The sequence below is a fragment of the Phoca vitulina genome, unplaced genomic scaffold, assembly GCF_004348235.1.
Source record: "Phoca vitulina isolate PV1807 unplaced genomic scaffold, GSC_HSeal_1.0 scaffold40, whole genome shotgun sequence".
In the NCBI taxonomy this organism is placed as follows: Eukaryota; Metazoa; Chordata; class Mammalia; order Carnivora; family Phocidae; genus Phoca; species Phoca vitulina.
Window position 1 is genome coordinate 20,534,254 of NW_022589743.1, and position 17,991 is coordinate 20,552,244.

The window sequence follows — 17,991 nt, forward strand, 5'->3', positions numbered from 1 at the left end:
GAATCATCTGGGAGCTTTTAAAAATATCAGGACCAGGGCCTCCACCAGAGAGAAAGATTTAATTGGCTTGGCTTGGGGCTAAGATCTAATTAACTTTTTTAATCTTTCATGTTCTGTTCTGGAAGGATTTCTTACAGTGTGGGGTTATGGGTCCTTTGAAGCCTCTTAAGAATAGATTAGGGCCAGGGAGCAGGGAAGTGGGGACAAAGAGAAAATGTTCCAGCAGTCAGCTTCTGTTCATGAAAGTTGACTTTCCTCTCTGGTATTTTTTTTTTTTTTAAACACATTGCCATTGGAGGGTAGGGAGGGTGTGGGTCAATGGCAATAAAAAGTGATTTTGAAAAAAAAAAGTGATTTTGAATCATAGTCAAAAGCAGGGAGTGCCCTCTGGGGGGCACCTTTCTCTGCCCCTCCAGCCACACTGCCCTAAGTTCACCACCAAGTTTCTGTGCCATGGCAGCCACAGTGAGTAGTGTGCACAGGATGACATCAAGAGGCCAGAATGCTTCTTAATGAAAACCAGCGGTCTCCTACCTTAGGTCACTCTCCAAAAGACCAGCTTCTTGTTCCAGCAGCTTTTCACTCCCTGTCCCTCTGCCCCTTCTCTGCTCAACTTCCATCAGCTTTCCCTTTATCCTTTTATTAAGATTGATTTTGTGTTGACATGATTAAATCATCCATGCTGTGTCTATAGATTGAGGCTAAAAGTGAAAAGACAACAAATATGTGTGTGTGTTATCATAGATGGTAGTTGTCATTAGCTGCTGACTAAGCAGTTCACTACATTTTCTTCTTTGTGGGTCCATCTCTTTTCTTTCATTCTGTCAGTTACTCAAAGGCTCACAATTTTGTTGGCTTCACATGTGGACCGTGGTTTTCTTGTGCAGCTTTAGGTTTTTCCTGTAGTTTCTAATTGTCTTTCTTTTTTTCTTGCTGAGAATGGTCACAGGCACCACCTTTACCATATTCCTGAGGTCTTGCAGCTCCTACATACTGCTTATGGAATGGAATTTGTTCCATTCTTTTCAGGACCCACTGATTTCTTGTAATATGGATACTGGAATTTTAGGCCTACTGTAGTGCTGTCATCCTTCCATTTCTTTTCATTCATCCCTGGTTCAGTACTAGAATTTCATGTATCTCATGTCTTCCCATTTCTTTATTTGCATTCCAGCAAAATGAGAATGAACCCTAAAGGAACTCCCTCCCAGTGGATGCATAGGAGATCATCTTTGAATCCTTACATGCCTAAACAAGTCCTCATTTTGTTTTCACACCAAGAGGTTCACAATAATCTTCCCTAAGAAGATGAAATTTTTGCTCTGCTGTCTACTAAGTGTCCAGTGCATTGCTGAAAAATCTGATATTAATCTTAATTCTCAATCTTTTGTAGATGCCCTATTTTATTCTCTCTGGGAACATCTAGGATCTTCTCTTTATCCTTGTTACATTGAAATTTCATTAAAATATGCCTTAGAATAAGTTTATTTTTCTTGGTTTGATATTCTTTTTTCAGTGAGGTCCCTTCACTGGGCCTTTTCAGATGAAGATTCTAGTTTCTCTCAAAAGTTTCTGGGAAATTTTCTTTTATTATGTCTTTATTATATAGTTTCCTGCTCTATAGTTCCTTTGTTTTCTCTTGTGGAAACTCCCATTGGACAGAATTTGGTCCTTAGTGAGCTTCTGTGTCTTTTACCTTCTTTAATGTTTTCTCTTCCCTACCGAAAATTGAGTGCATAGTCTGGGAAATTTCCAGGATTTTATCTGCCAGTATTCCTAACTAATGTTTTGTTTCAGAAGTTATATTATTAATTTCAATCTCTTCCTTATTTGTTGGTATGTTTTTTATTGCACCCTGATCTTGTTTTATGGATAGAGTAGCTTCTATACACACACACACACACACACACACACACACACACACACACACACACACACACAATTTTCTCCAGAGTCAGTGTTCTGGTCAGTTTATCTTCAGGGTCTCTTGTTTTCCTGACCTGGTGGGCAACCCCACAGGTCTAGTTGTACTTAAGAACAAAAACCTGAGTTGCTGAGCCTAAGTGGGTGAGCACTCTCTGCTTGGTTATGTAGGCAGGCCTGTTTTCTCATGGGAGCTCTCCTGAATTGAAAGGCTGAAAGGTATGCAGTAAATGTGCAGATCCAGACAGTAGGCAGCAAGCTACCAAAGTGAGAGGAGCTTTACTCTCTCTCCCTTTTTTTTTCCCTAAGTAGGCTCCATGCCAGGGTAGGCCTTGAACTCACGACTCTGAGATCAAGACCTGAGCTGAGATCAAGAATTGGACGCTTAACCACCTGAGCCACCCTGATGCCCCTTGGGGGGCAGTCGGGACAGGTGTTCTGCTGACTCTCAAGTGCTGTACTCTTTTTCATCCTTCTGGTCACTCCCAGCCTCCATTCTTGTAACACTGAGGCTCCCATCTCTGTTGCAGCCCCGCCCCACATATATTCTGAGCATCTGACATCTCTTCTGCTTTCCATTTCAAAAAATCTACAGCCCCATTTCTTTTCTTGTCTTTTCTTTTTTACGATTTTATTTATTTGAGAGAGAGAGAGAGAGAGAGAGCACAAGCAGAGGGAGCAGCAGGCTCCCCGCTGATCAGGGAGCCCGATGTGGGACTTGATCCTAGGACCCCGAGATCATGACCTGAGCTGAAAGCAGATGCTGAACCGACTGAGCCACCCAGGCGCCCCTACAATCCCTTTTCTGATCTCTTTCCTATTAGCTGTTTGTTCAGCTTTGTTCCTGTTATTCCAGGGCGGTCTAAGAAGGAAAGGGGAGAAAGCTCAGGAGCTTTGTTTTCCACTGAAAGCATGAGCGCTTTTCTGAGATTCTTTCTCAGCCCTACTCCTGGCCTGACCAATCTTCTTAATATGGGTAGGCTCTTCAGGGGACCACCAGATGGAGGTGGTCCCAGCTCGAGAGCATCGAAGGGTCCCTGTGCAGAGTACCCGAGCTGTGCCCTCCTCCCTCCAGCCAGCTCTCACCCCCACTCTTGCTGGCTCTGTTTGCAGGAGATCCTATCTGCCTGCTGGGCTTTCGACCTGCAGGAGAGGCCCAGCTTCACCCTGCTGATGGACATGCTGGAGAAGCTGCCCAAGTTGAACCGGCGGCTCTCCCACCCTGGCCACTTCTGGAAGTCTGCTGAGTAAGTACCCCCTCGGTGGGCCTTTGCAGCCTCACCTGGTGTCTTAAAGGGCACCGTCCACCCTGTCTGCATAAGACTTTGATCTGGGGAATACACAAAGCAGATTTGCCGGAGTGGACTAGACTCGTCCCCTTGCCCAAGAGATACTAGGATCTTGTTTATTTCAGAGACTCCTGAGACACGAGCGTCTCCAGTCCTCTTCTGTGAAAACCTATATATCCCTGTTACCAGAGCAGTGCTGACGCTGGGCCCAGGCTAGGCCTGGACAAGAGGAGTCTGCCTTGGAAGGGGCCAGATAGGGCCAGTTGGAAGCCAGAGCAGCTCTGACTTAAAAGGGTGCAGACTCGAGACGGCTTGCTAGCCCCCAAATCAGCCACCTGGGATGGGGACCACGTGGCCTGAGTTTCTGTGCTACTCTGATGCTGGAAGTCCATCTGCCTTCTGTTTAATCACACGGTCCTTTGTGCCCCTTGGTACCAGGCAACCTTCGCGCCTCCTATACATTCTGTCTCATTCCCCTTTTGCTCTGTCCCTCTGGCTCGCTCTCTCCTTGAACACTCAAAAGCAGACCTCTGCCCTGCTGCGAACCCCTTGTGGGAATCTGAGGAAGTCCTTCGTTCTAGGCCTCAGTTCGGCAGCTTTAAAAAGTGGGGCTGGGGCCAGATCAGGGAGTGGGCTTCTAGCGTGGGGACTGCGTTAGGCTTTGCAGGCGAGGAGGGAAGTTGGAGCCACAGCGCCGGCCTGGGATTTGTGGCGGTCCCAGCAGCAGCGCAGAGCTGTGATAGTACTAAGTATGGTCTGTGTCGCAAGGACTCAGCTCTGCCGTTTGGTGCAGGAGTAGCGAGGGACGGCAGGCAAACCGGGGAGCTGGCGGGGCTCTAATAAGCCTTATGGATGCGCCAACTGGAATTTCATGCAGCTTTCTTTTTTTTTTTTTTTTAAGATGTTTATTTTATGTATTTGAGAGAGAGAGCACAGGCAGAGGGGGAAGCAGGCTCCCCACTGAGCAGGGAGCCCGATGGGGGACTCGATCCCAGGACCCTGGGACCATGACCTGAGCCCAAGGCAGACGCTTATCGACTGAGCCACCCAGGTGCCCCTCGTGCAACTTTCATATACCATGAAATATTTTGATTTTTTTCCCCCAACCCATTTAGAAAGGCAGAAACCATTCTTAGTTTGTGGATGGTGTGGAAGCGGGTTGAGCAGTGCATTCGTGAAAAGACCCCTGAATAATAGGAATGGTTTTAAACTTTTTTAAGGCAAAGGGCACTTTCTAAAAGTGTGATCTCCCCCAGAGTCCCATTATATAAGCCAGATAAAGTGGAGCTGCTCTTGGTAGTTGAGGGGGCAGGAGCCTGTCCACACACCCAAGGTGGCTCCTGGGGCACCTGCCGTCCCATCACTGAGCCCCTGGAGAAGGTGCACCTGGATCTCCTACCTGCTGCCCAGGTGTGTGGCAGCATCCATCCTAGTCTAGAAAGGGCCAGTTGGCAAATATTTTAGGCTTGTGGGTCATATGACCTCTATCATATGTTCTCGGTTTTTTTGGTTTTTGATTTTTTTTGTAACCTTTAAAATGATCAATCTTTCTGTGGCTGGATTTGGCTTAGATATAGCTGGCTGGCCCATCTTAAAAACAAACCAAACTGGGTTTCAAGCTACAGGTGAGGGGGGACCCAGCATGGGTCACCCAACCAGAGGATGCAGGTGGGAGAACTCACTGAAGAAATGTGATAAACTGCTGAGTTAGGCCATGTTCAGGGACGGCCTAGAGGAATGACAGTTTGGGGTTGGGAATACTGTCTTTTAGAATGCCACCTTAGTGTCCATATTAAGATGGGTCAGAGTCTAGTGCAAATAGGGTGCAACAGAATGTTGCCGTTGGAGGTGTGGGCTCTACCCAGCCATTGCTGAGTACCTGCTACACAGCTGGGGAGACAAGGCCAAGGCCACGCCAAGGCCAGCCGGGAGCTTGCAGTGTAGTGGTGAAGGGATGAGGGAATGACGCTAACATGCTAAGTGCTGTGACAAAGAACAGCCTTTGTGGGAGCATGCACAGGGCCCTGTCTGCCCACCCAGAGCTTGAGAAAGGGTCTCCAGAAGAGGGCTCATTGGAACTGGGTTTCCAGCAGGAGCTACCCTGGCAGAGGCCAGGAGACTGGGGTTCCCCTGGACTCGGGGCAATGTGTTTAATATCCTGGGCCCTGGTTTTGTCCTCCACAGAAGAGAAGGCTGCATTAGGTGGGTCCGGCATTCGGGAGACGGTGATTCTAGATTCCCTAAGGACTATATAGCCCCACCTTCTCATTTCACAGGTGGGAGACAGAACCACAAATGGGTGTTGCTCCCTGCCCAGAGCCATCCGTGTTAGCCACTGGGGAGAAACACGCCAGCCGACCTGAATGAGCCTCTCAGTCAGCGCTTCCTGCCAGTTCATGATTTCTCCTTCAACACATTCCGCCTCTAATTCTCATTTTCTCTTTCTTTTTCCATCTGTCTTGTTGCTTTTTTATTTCCGGGGGGTGGCGGACGTTCTGGCCTCTGCTGCCGTCCCTCCACGCCCTGTCATCCTGCTTCCTCCCCCACCCGTCTGCTTCCGGTGCCATCACCCGGGGACTGCGCTCCTCCCACACTTGGCCCAATGGTCGCGGGCCACCCCCCAGTCGCTGGCGGAGCCGCCACTACGGGAAAGGGCGTGACGGCCACCTGGACTTCCAGAACTCCTGTCCGGCTCTGGAGGAATAGTGTGTCTTCCATTATTCCCCTCATTCTCTGCCTGTTTGCACCCTGCTTCCTGTTCTCTCTCTGCATCCGGCTTCCCCGTTTTTATCTGTTTTGTTCCCGTAAGCCAAAATGATATTCTTGTAGGCGAAATGGCCACCGGCAAGGGTCCTGTGGGCTTGTGGGTTCTGGCCGGACCGAGCGGAGGCCCATAGCACCTGGCAGCACCCCTGTCCACCCACTGTGGCAGGTGACGGCTCGTCCCAGGGTGGGAGAGAACTCGGAGCCTTGGTCCAACTCCAGGGTGCCCTTTGACCAGAGCCTAAAGAAGGGAATGCAGTAAGCAGAAAGAGTGAACTTTCAGGAAGTCTGTTTTGATAGTCAAGGGCTGAAGGGCCATGGGTCCATCGGCCAACCTCTGTCTAAACATTCTGTGACTGTCCCGGGGGAGCTTGGGACGGAGCTTGGGACAGGTGCTTTGTGCCGGGTCCCTCCTGAGCTCGCTGCGCTGCCAAGCCTGGAATGGAGTGGGGACGCCTTTTTCCCTCTCTGCAGGGAAAGTGGGTCCCCTACCCTCTGCCCTGGCCAGGCCTCTGTCGCTCCCCCTGCCCCTCCATGGGCTCGGGTTCTGACTATGTTCTCCTCTCTTCTCTTTCTGCCCATAGGTTGTAGGCCTGGCTGCCTTGCATGCACCGGGGGCTTTCTTCCTCCTAATCGACACTCAGCACCGTGACTTCCGCTCAAACGCAAACTGATGTGCGGGCACTAACCCAGGGGATGCGATCTCTGCCGCTCCAGGCATCTCCCGAGACTTCTTCTTTCGCTTTGTTGTTTTTCAAACTGGCCCCCTCCCCTCTCCATGGCCTGCGTGTGCTTGAATAACTACTGTCCACGAGGACCTCCTAACAGACCCCCCCACCCTGCCCAGCAGAGGTGCCTCCCCCGGACGGGACTTCATTCTCTAACTCTTCCTCTGGGGGGCAGCGCCCAGGCGGCCCTGTCTCCCCACTAACACCCCTTTGAGACCGACGCGCACCCCCCGCCCCCACAAGCACATCGGCCTCCCACTGGCTGGGTCCACAGTGCGGGGCAGGGCTTTTGCTTGGCTGTTAACCTGCAAGATTTTGTCCAACAAGGAGTGGGACGATTTCAGAGCTGCCCAAGGCCAGCCCTCTCTGGGGGGCGCTGGGGGGGTGGACGCCAAAGTCCCGTTGCTGTGAAAGACACTAGCTGGGAAGGGCTTTGTCCACAGCAGTGCCCTCAGGAAAGCGGTCCTAAAACAAAGGGGGCCTGTCGCCAAACAATTTCACTGACGAGAGCAAAGCTTCTGCTGCCAGTCCCCACAATGTTACTCCCTTTACAGACAGAAAGTACCAGACCCCAGGTCAGTGTTCAGGAGTGTGGCTGAGAGGCCACACACAATCACTGTGCTGCTTCCCAAATGCAGGTCTCCAGGGTCCCCCCAAACCGAGTCCAGGTCTTGGGAGGCATGTTCTGAGAGTCTGCATTTCTACTTGCTTCCCAGAGGGTCCTGATGCCCCCCTCCCCACAATGTTTGGGGACCATTTCCAGAAGGATTGTGTGAGGCCACTCTCAGCACTTGGGGTCCGGTTTCTCTTTTCTCCCAGTTGCACTCGGAGCAGAGCCCTCCTGGGCCGCAAGTGAGAAAGTAGCTCAGTCGAGCCCATGGCAATGACAGCCTGCCAGGTGCCGGGGACTCTGTCACTAACCAGCTCATGTCCCCCAGGAGGGATGTGCCAAGTGTTTGCACCCCGGCCAAGTCTGACCAGGAGCAGCTCTGCCAAGGCTGTTGGCTTGCAGCCGTTCTTGCTTCTTGCTAGGGCGGGTCCTCTGTGGAGCTTCTGAAACCGGCCCGCTCCTTAGCTAACATTATCCTACTTCCGATCAAGACCAGCGTGGCTGTAACCCATGTTTTTGTTCCTCTTTGCAGCATTAACAGCAGCAAAGTTGTACCCCGGTTTGAAAGGTTTGGCTTGGGTGTCCTGGAGTCCAGTAATCCAAAGATGTAGCCAGCCATGCAGTTTCTCTGCCGATTTCTTTCTTTCTTAAATGTGTTTCTAAAGCATCCAAATAACCACCATGACACAAACGAAAACACTCTTTGAAACATCGGTCCACCCTCCTAAGTGCTGCAGACCAGGAGTGTGAGTCCTCCACTCAGATGTTCATCCACAAAAACACCGGGAGATAGAGCTGCACCTGCTGTTTCTTAAAGTGATTTCACCAACAACCAGACCTGCCCCGACAGGCAGCGAATGTTTACATGTATGTTTCTGGGGCGTGAACTCAATGCTTTACAACAGGTAATAATACAAAGTGGTCCACAGAGGCACTCTGGCACCACTGGCCGGGATGGCGGAAGTGGCCTTCCCCTCTGGAGGACCCTGGCGGCGGTGCGGAAAAGGAAGAAAAGCATCGTGACTGTGGCTGTTCTCAGGGTGGGATGGGGACCACAAAGTTTGACCTGGACTCTGCTTTGGCCCTAAACCCCATCCGTGGGGAATGTCCCTGTAGGGTTTTCCTCCTATCCTAACAAAGGGACACTGTCCCTTTTTCCTCTGGCAAAGGAAACCCTGGCTAGGAACCAAGCTGGATTATGAGGGTCAGGAGTTCCCAGAGGGCTTGGATTCCCTTTTGACCCCAATAATCCGGCCCATACCTGCTGCAAAAGTTGAAACAGATTAAATCCAAGTAATGGCTGGATTGATCCAGGGGTTGGTGGCCAGGGTTTCCAGCTCCTGTAGAGAGGTCTCTTTCACACAGCTTCCAGGAAGACACCAAGGAGATGGCACTCAGGGCTTCAGCTTTTTAGACACATCCCAGTCCTGGCTGACATTTGACCCCAGAGCTAAGGCCCAGCCCGGCAGCTGCGTGTACCATGAAGGCTTGCTCAGGAAGAAGAGAGAGGGGAGGGGGAGGGAGAAGTGGCAGGCAGCAGGTTCCTGAGCCCACCCTCCCAGCCACAGGGTGACCTGGCTCTTCAGAAGCCCCATCAGTCATGCCAAGGTTCTGGAATTGCCCACCCCTTCTCCTCCAATCCTGTTGGAAGCCCATAGCCACACCTGACTCTTCCACTGTCCTTGTTCTGAGCTCTTAGCTAAGGCGGGAGGCCTGTGCCCCTCCACACTGTTGATCTAGACCACCCAGTCCACCAGGCCTCAGAGCCTCCCCTGAACCGAGTCGGGACCATCTGTGCATGTATATTTGCACCAGAAGGAGGGGCTTGACTGGGGGATGTCCATCATGATGTGAGCACATCCTGCCTATCTTCATTAGAAGCTGTCACCTAAGAACAGTTCCAAATGGCAAAGAAGCCTTTAGTGGGCGTTACACCATGTTAGGCTTCAAACCAGGACTGACCAAGGGTGATGAGGGTGGAGATGTGGTTGGATTCAGACCCAGAACCTGTGTCCGTGCTCTGAGCCAAGATGGGGGCATGTGGCCCTCCCATCCCTTTCATTTAGACCCACCTAGCAAAGCTCCCAATCTTCAGAGCCTTCCCTGGAGTCTGGCCAAAATGTCAGACGGAGCAGGCCACTGCCTAGAAGTGGTAGGGCTGCCTTCCTGAGTCAAGCGCCCCTCAGGCGGGCCACCTTCGCCTGGAGAGCACAGCTGTGCAGTAGTGTGAGGTATCCAGGCTCCCGCTGCCCATCCGCGCCCCAGACCTGAGCTCCTTAACCCTTCCCAGTCAGTGTGTATGGGGCAGACCAGAGCTGTAAGCCAGCTGGATTCAGCTCCGGTGGGGGGGTCTTTCCTCTTCTGTGGAACTGCTGGCTTCACCCCCTTATCCCTTGGCCTCCCCGATGGGTGTCACGCCTACGGGTCAGTTCAAGAAGCTTTCATCGAGCACTGACGGTGTCTCGAGCAAGTGTAGGGGACCCCGCGATGGGAGCAGTCACGGTCCCTGCACTTAAGGAACTGACGCTCAGCCAGGAATCTGAGGGGTTGCTGAAGGCCTGGAGGACAGGCCCTTCATCTTCAGGACCCCGGACAGCTGCCCAGCTCTTGGTCTGGCCTCTGTGCTGCCTGTCCTTTAAGAGAAACGTGGTCCCCTTCTCCCTGTCAAAGTGACTGTGAATTGAGGTTGGGAAGACGTGCCTGCCCTTCTGTGTGCTCTCCCTGTCTGCCATGGAAACACGTGAAGGACGGCCAGATACTGTGAATTCAGCGCTCACGGCCAACTGTGAAGGGGATGGAGAAGCGGGGACCACCTCCTCGGCGAGACCTCTGGGGGCTGCAGACGTCCCCACCAGGGTCTGAGAGTGGAGCCCAAGCTTTGGTCCTTCGTGGCACAGCCCCAGTCCCCAGCATCCCCTCCAAAACCCTAGGGCCCGTGTCCCCGCTGCCTTTAACCCTCAGAGCCGCAGCCCCTGGCTCTCCATCAGCTCGAGGTCTTCAATCAAGCTCCCCTTGGTAGCGGGCGGTGTAGCAATGTTGACCTCTCCGTGTCACCAAGTCAGTGCAGGGCGCCAGAATCCCTCTGTCCTCTCCTGGCATTCTCCTTGTGATCCCAGGGGGCAGCCGTGTGCCCTGTACGCCTGCATCGCTGTTCCGTGTTGATTAGGGGGCCTGGCGGAGACATAAATGTGAAGCCGTTAGGGAGCTCGTGTGATGCTACAACGTTAGCCCGGATTTCATTAGTGTGTGTAAAGCCAGCGTCCTCTGTGGCCACGGGCGCATACTTGCTTTTTTTGAATGTGATGTAAAATTTGTACAGTAAAAGTTTTTATATTTTCTATCAACTGCATTTGTCTTCCAGAAATGCTATTAATTTAAATTAAAATGGTTAGTATTAATGAACGTGCTGTATCCGTTTTTTTGTCACTGGCAAGAACACATCCTTTGTGCCAGGCCAAGCCTGGGTGTCTGGAGTTTGTGAATAAAATTGTACCAAGGTGTCGGGCTTGTGTCTACTTGGGTCAGCTCCAGGTGAGTGTGTGGCGTTAGTCGGATGGATGGCATGAGGGAACAGGAATGGGGGTTGGGGGTCGGACCCCCTCTAGGAGCTCCTTCCAGAGAAAGAAGGTATCCGTGGACCTGGAAGGCAGACGGAGGAATGGAGACAGAACGGCATCAGAGCCCATGATGCACAGAGGATGGTCATCCAGCCTCCAACACTAACAGCTCACGAGCAGACCCAGACCCAGTGTCTCCTGGGCTGAAGGTGTCTTCACCTCGTGGAAGCTGTAGGGGGTGGGGAGTGGAGTGCTCATTTATCTGACTCTTATTTCTAGGAGCCTCTCCTTGCCAGTCATGTAGAGAGGTGCTTTGGAGGTTGGAGGAGGCAGGACAGATGGAGGAGAGGGGGAGCTGGCATTTGCAAGGCCCTCCTGAGCCAGGGAGGTGCTTTCTATCCATCACCCCCCCACACACACACACACATACACAATGTAATCCTCACAAGCACGCCATGAAGCGGGAATTGTGATGTTTCAGCAAAGGAAACCGGGGCACTAGAGGTTAAGATACCCAAGATGACACAGCTGGAAGGTGGCTAGTCCAGGACGCAGCCCATGGCTTTGACTCCAGAACTTCCTCTCTGCAGAAGTCGAGGGGCGGACCAGTCAGACATTTACTGAACGCCTGTGCTCTGAAGGCGGCGCTAAGTGCTGAAACAGATAAAAAGGTGGTGGTACCCTTGCCTTCAGCTGTGAGCCCCCAAGGGGTCCAAGGAAGGGGTCCCTCAGTCTGCCTGGCAGGTTTCGTGGAGGAAGTGGCCTTGGACCTGACTTTTACAGTGAGTAATGTGCCTGGTGCAAATAAACAAGAGCAGGGCATTCTACCCTGTGGGAACGGCATATGCAAAGGCTCAGAGGTCTGGGAAGACATGGTATGCTTGGGAAATCATGAGTATTCAAGCTGTTGTACAATGAAACTGGGGGAGTAGATTGGAGCCAGAGAGGATCCTGCAAGTGCCAAGCCAAGGAGTTTAGACTTTAACGTGGCAGCCCTGGGGAGCCATGGAAGATTTTTGAGCAGGGGAGGGTCATAATTACATTTGTGTCTTAGATACATAGGAGGGACTGGAGCGGGGCTGATGACCTGAGCTTTGCTTGGATGTGGGGAAGAGGTGGGCGTCCAGGGTAACTCCCCAGATGTCTGCCCTGCTGCTGATAGAGTCTGTCGCGGAGAAGGTGAGTCTGTGGATGAGGAGCGGGGGGGGGGGGGGGGGAGGGTCATGCTCAGGGGCATCCAGGTGAGGGCTGCATGGGCAGAGGGACATTGCCCAACAGCACACTTTGCTGTAGAAATGAATAAGGGCGGGGACTAGGAAAATTAAAAATGTGACCTCTGGGCGCCTGGGTGGCTCAGTCGTTAAGCGTCTGCCTTCGGCTCAGGTCATGATCCCAGAGTCCTGGGATGGGGCCCCGCATCGGGCTCCCTGCCCTGCCGGGAGCCTGCTTCTCCCTCTTCCACTCCCCCTGCTTGTGTTCCCTCTCTCTCTGTGTCTCTCTCTGTCAAATAAATAAATAAAATCTTTAAAAATAAAAATAAGAAATAAAAATAAAAATGTGACCTCATTCTTGAGGACCCAGTGGTAAAGCTGAGGGTCCCCAGGTACAGAGACTTGGGGGGGTGCTTTTTTATAACTGCCATATCCAGCATGTTTTCCCTAGTGATTTTTGATAAGACATCTAGCTGCTAGGTTTCTTTTTCTTTCTTGATAGGTCATTTTTATCTTTTCAGGAAGTGCTAAATAAAAGCAATGGAAGTCTGTTTCCCCAGGGCCTGAGAGGGGTTAGGTTAGAAGTTAGCAAGGGCAGTGAGGCTCTGGTGGGAGACCCTTTAAGATCCCTGGTAGATTCAGAAAGGGGGAGGGAGCATTTGCACACAGGGGCTCTTTGGCACATGGTTTAATATTTAACATTCCCTGATTACCTCTGTACCCTGAAATCCGATTTTTGTATGCTATTCCACTTGAGCAGGCCTCTGCAGGAGTAGATGGTTCCAGATTTGGGCACAGGAGAGAGAGGACTTCCCTGGGATATAGGGGGGCTAGGGGCAGGGCTGGCAGGAGCTAGAGGCTGGTGTATGGAGGAGGGAAAAGGGGTACCACCAGCTGCCAAAATGACGGGAGATGCCAGTGCAGCTGGGTCCTTGGGAATTAAGTTTTAAGTTGTATACTTGGAGGAGAGCTTTGTAACTGGAAGAATGAGCTCTCTTTCCCATGCCCTAGTGCTAGGCGGAAAAGACGCAAATATAATCCAGCCTGCAAGAGTGCATATCTCAAAACGTCCACAGGAGCTTTTTGTCTTCAGAAGCGAGACCCTCAAAGTGTGTGGGACCCCGAAATGGGCCCCCGTCCTGTGCCAGAAGCCCCAAGGGGCCAGTTGAAAGTAGTGGTTGAGGGAAGTAGCTCAAACATGCTCTAAAGGCCAAGTACCAACTGGTTTGCAGGAGAAGGGAGCGCGGCAGGCAGCCGATCCCGAGGTGCGAAAGCAACATGCCTGACCTAGGATGCGGCCGACACCCAGGGAGAACTCATGCTTGTTCTAACGTTTGTTCTGGGGAGGGGTGAGGGCTGTGGGGAACTGGACAGTGGGCTCTCCGCCACAGCCGCGTCCCAGCCCTGCTGCCTTGTTGCCTCCTGGAACACGAGCCCCCTGCTACGGGACCTTCCTTTTTGTTTGTCATCCTTCTCATGTGTTTATCTTTAAGAGGAGCTAGGAGTCTGGATTTTTACGTGAAATCTCCCAATTTCCAAAAGTTGGCTTGCATTTTTTTTATTCTGTGTGTAGGACAAACGAAAGCAGTCTGCAGACGCACGGCTGCACGTTCGGGCCCAGCTCTGGCTGCCGGCCGGAGGCATCGGGGGGATGCTGCACGCTCACCCTCCTCCCTGCGTGCTCTGGAGGCGTGCTCTGACTCACCCTAAACCACGGCCCCGTCCCCAAGGCCCGGGGTCGATGGTGGGAGCCTGACATATCATTGGACTTCAGGGCAAGGGGGTGTCCTCTGACGGTGCCCGAGTCAGGGAGATGGGGGGGTGACTTACCTACCAGAGCTCAGGAGTCCAGCCCCCCGCGTTAATAGCTCTTCACTTTGGCAGTCCCCAGCCCTCCTGCAGATCCCGCTGTCCTCGACAGGGCTGCCCAAGGAGGGTCTGACCCTCTGTTCCCCTGTCTGTTCCAGAACACATCACCACTGTCCTCCCAGCTGAGAGCTGCCGGTGAGAGGCCCCTGCTTACTGGTGGTTCCATAAGATGTCTTTAGGCAGAACTGAGACACAAATGATGTAGAGTCCCACAGTGAGGAAGTGATTGTCTTTCCAAGTATCTTTCAATCCGTCTGGGGATCTCAAGAAGAAAGGCTCGTAGCATCTAGAAGTAGTCCCTAGTAATATCACCACCCACCAGCGCCGATCTTCCCTTTAACACAGACTGGGCCCGTGGTAGACTCAGAACTTTAGGTGAACAACATTTTCCAGCTGGAGCTTCATAGCCTTCTCCCCACAAGTCCCACCTCTTAAATGTCGTAAAATATATGTAATTATCATTTTAACTATGTCACGGTACGGAACCTTAAGGCCCAACCCCAGAAATTGCACAATGTCACTTCCGAATTCTGTTGGCCGCGGCAAGTCATGAGCCAAACCCGATTCGGAGGCAGGAAAGGAGACTCCATCGCTTTTATTTATTTATTTATTTATTTTTAACATTTTATTTATTTATTTTGAGAGAGCACGACCAAGGGGGAGGCGCAGAGGGGGAGGGAGAAGCAGGCTCCCCGAGGAGCAGGGAGCCTGATGCGGGGCTTGATCCCAGGACCCTGGGATTATGACCTGAGCTGAAGGCAGACGCTTAACCGACTGAGCCACCAGGCGCCCCTTGACTCCATCTCTTGATGGGAGGAAGAGAAAGTCACATTGTGAGCAGTGTGGACACAGGGAAACATGACTCTTTGGGGGACATTATTGTCACACGCCATCAGAAGAAGAGTATCTTTGAAGATCCTTTGTGCTCTAGCCCCTAGAATGTAAGCTCTCAGAAGGAACAAGGTCTCCCATGTGGATTAATTCTGGGAGGGAAAGGCCAGGCCCTCTCTGTTGCTCCCCAAAGCTGCCTAGAATGGGAGGAGATTGGTGAGGGTGGCCCGTGACCGCACACAGACTAGATGAAGAAGCCCCAGGGGCATCGGCTCAGCAGGTCAGCAGCTGGAGCCTGGTTGCTCAGGCCATCTCTTCCACTGACACCAAAATGGAGGAAGGGGCTGCTGGGGGCGGCTGGGGGAGCACCCGGACCTACGAGCCAGCTGACCTGATTTTTATCCTGGTTTGGCTGCTCATTGCATGTGTGGGGTGGGGCACTTCTCTGATTCGTAGATTCATCAATGATTCAGCACGGCCAGGCCTGCCAGGTGGACCAGAGGTGACAGATGTGAAGTCCTCGGCCTCCTGCCAGGCAGACAGCACTCTGGTGTCCATAAACACTGCTTCCTTTTCTGGGGAGTGTTCCTGGTACATGAAGAGGGAGTTAGCTCCTGAAAGCAGCTTAGGGAAGGAAGGAGGTAGAGGGAGCTGGGAAGGGGCAGGGCCTGGGCTGGGGCCAGGAGCTATAGCCAAACCAGGTTTCATCTTCCAGTGGCAAGCACCCCTGGCTGCCAGCCCGACCATCATCTGTCTTCCTGGCAGGTTTAGGAACAGAACCCAGAGGTTTGAACTTCAGGGCTCTTCACTGCATAGGCAATGGGTTTGAATGGCCACAGGTGTTCGTAATATTTGCAAGAGCTAAGATGTATTGAATGAACTGATTTTTTTTAAGATTTTATTTATTTATTTGAGAGAGCGAGAGAGTACGAGCAAGGTGGGGGAGGAGGAGGGGAGGGCAGAGAAAGAGAGAAAGGGAGAAGCAGGTTTCCCACTGAGCAGGGAGCCCAACGGGGGGCTCAATCGCAGGACCCTGGGATCATGACCTGAGCCAAACGCAGACACCCAACCGACTGAGCCACCCAGGCGCCCCTTGAATGAACTGATTAACACTGCTGTCTCCTTCCCTTCTGACTTCCCCTCTATCATATGGCCTCTTGAGTCAGGTAGTATTGGAGAGGCCCATTTGCATTTTGGGGATCGGACTAAGAGGGTTGTCGAGTTGGGCATATGTTTCTTCTAGGTTTAGTGGGATATATTCATGTGGTTCACAGCCACTTCCATGAATAATTCAGTTATTCCCACCCGTCCCAGTTTAGGAATGGCTTCTGAAACCCTCCTCCTGCCCATTGTGCCAACTCACCTGGGTCCAGATACAAAGATTCGGGGCCAGAAATACATCCCAAAGGAACGTGTGCCACGTTGCCTGGTCCCCAGAGCGCACACGCAGTGGAGTTCAAGAAGCAGGCCATTGGAAAGACAGGATGACCTTTCTACTTCCTTTATGGAAAATATGTCAAATCCCCATAACACAAAGAAGCAAAGAGTGTGCAGTCAAAAAAGTAGGAAAGTATTATAGTGCCAGGAAATTAATAAAAAATATTATTTTTCTGGATTTTATGATGTTTGGGGTATTTGTTAACTGCAATGGTTTGAATGCTTGTGTCCCCCCAAAATTTGCATGACCACCTTCATCCATTTTGCCCATCAGGAGTTTTTATTTATGGAAGTGGTGGTGGTTTTCATTTATGGTGATGACATGAAGTTTGCTTTTATTTATTTTTTTAAATTAATTAATTTTTTAAAAGATTTTATTTATTTGGGGGAGAGAGAGAGCATGGGGGCAGGCGGCAAGGGAGAAGCAGACTCCCCACTCAGCAGGGAGCCCGACACGGGACTCGATCCCAGGACCCTCGCATCATGACCTGAGCCGAAGGCAGACACTTAACTGACTGAGCCACCCAGGAACCCCTGAAGTTTGCTTTCAAAATAAATGCATATAAGGAAATTGGGAAGTAAGACTAGTCCCAGGCTAGGCATGCAAGGACTAGAGGCAGAGACAGTGGTGTGTCTGGCTAATTAACTGTTAGGACACTAATCTTTTGTACATCAGGCACTACACGGCTGCTCACACTGGTTCCCCCATTGGTTCCTTCTATTCCTGCTCTGGAAAGGAGTGACTCAGTCAGCAGTCCCTGTGGAGGAAGGTCAGGCCTGGGGTGCAGGTGGAGCTCACCACTGGGTGTCGCAGAGTCACTCCAAGGAAGCCTGGCGGCCTTTCATTTGCCCTGTGTGTAACCCTGGCGGGAGAGCCCATTCGAGCTCAAGCCTTCACTGAGAAGAGACTAGAAAAACAGTAGCTGGAGGAGGGACTTCCGCGCGGCCGTGGGAAGACTGCTGATGGACACAGCACGTCCATCCTTCCCCTCAAAATGCCCGGGGAATGCGAGAGGCAGCCAGGCCTGCAAGGGGTCCCACCCAGGCTGGACGGTCACTGGAGGGGACCTCACACTGCATGGTCTCTTCTCAGCCCCATTAGCCACGGTTTCTGCTACTGGTGGACCACTCGGGTCTGGAAGCAGAGGATCCTCCTTCTGATGTAGTGTCGGGAGGTCAGTAGGAGCCTAATGCTGCATCCCTCCCCTCACCTCTCTGCACGCACGCACTTTACCAGTTCACGGCACAAGCAGAAGAAGGGAAGGTGTGGTGCGGTATTTTGAGAGAGAGAGAGAGAGAGAGAGAGAGAGAGAAACCACAGTCACATGACTTTTATTACAGTATTGTTGTAATTGTTCTGTTTTATTATCATAGTAATCTTCCACTGTGCTTAATGTATAAATTAAGCTTTATCATACGTACGTATGTATAGAAAACAGCATAGTATATATATATAGGAGGTGGTGTATCCAGGGTTTGAGGCATCCCTTGGGGGTCCTGGGACGTATCCCCTGGCGGAAAGGTGGGGAACACTCTATATGATGTCTTTCTTGCTGACACAGAACCTGGCCTGTTTTTGCTTTAAAAAAAAAAAATTTTTTTTTTTAAGATTTTATTTATTTATTTGACAGAGAGAGACACAGAGAGAGAGGGAACACAAGCAGGGGAAGAGGGAGAAGCAGGCTTCCCGCGGAGCAGGGAGCCCAATGCAGGGCTCGATCCCAGGACCCTGGGATCATGACCTGAGCTGAAGGCAGACGCTTAACGACTGAG

At 51.7% G+C, this 17,991-nt stretch overlaps 1 protein-coding gene across 9 annotated transcripts in view; it reads left to right on the forward strand.

Moving 5' to 3' along the window:
• The window catches only part of KSR1 (kinase suppressor of ras 1), a 146,867-nt gene extending 135,938 nt beyond the window's left edge, over positions 1 to 10,929 (forward strand). For 3 of the 9 annotated variants that reach the window (XM_032429189.1, XM_032429190.1, XM_032429199.1), the window contains 3 exons: positions 3,037 to 3,170; positions 5,837 to 5,917; positions 7,846 to 10,927. In XM_032429189.1, the coding sequence (XP_032285080.1) occupies positions 3,037 to 3,170; positions 5,837 to 5,917; positions 7,846 to 7,924 (294 nt within the window). In that variant the 3' untranslated portion in view covers positions 7,925 to 10,927. Of the gene's footprint in view, positions 1 to 3,036; positions 3,175 to 5,836; positions 5,918 to 6,559 lie in introns of those variants that run through there. The other 6 variants (XM_032429192.1, XM_032429193.1, XM_032429191.1 and 3 more) reach the window with 5 other exon arrangements.
• The last annotated feature ends 7,062 nt before the right edge of the window (positions 10,930 to 17,991 follow it).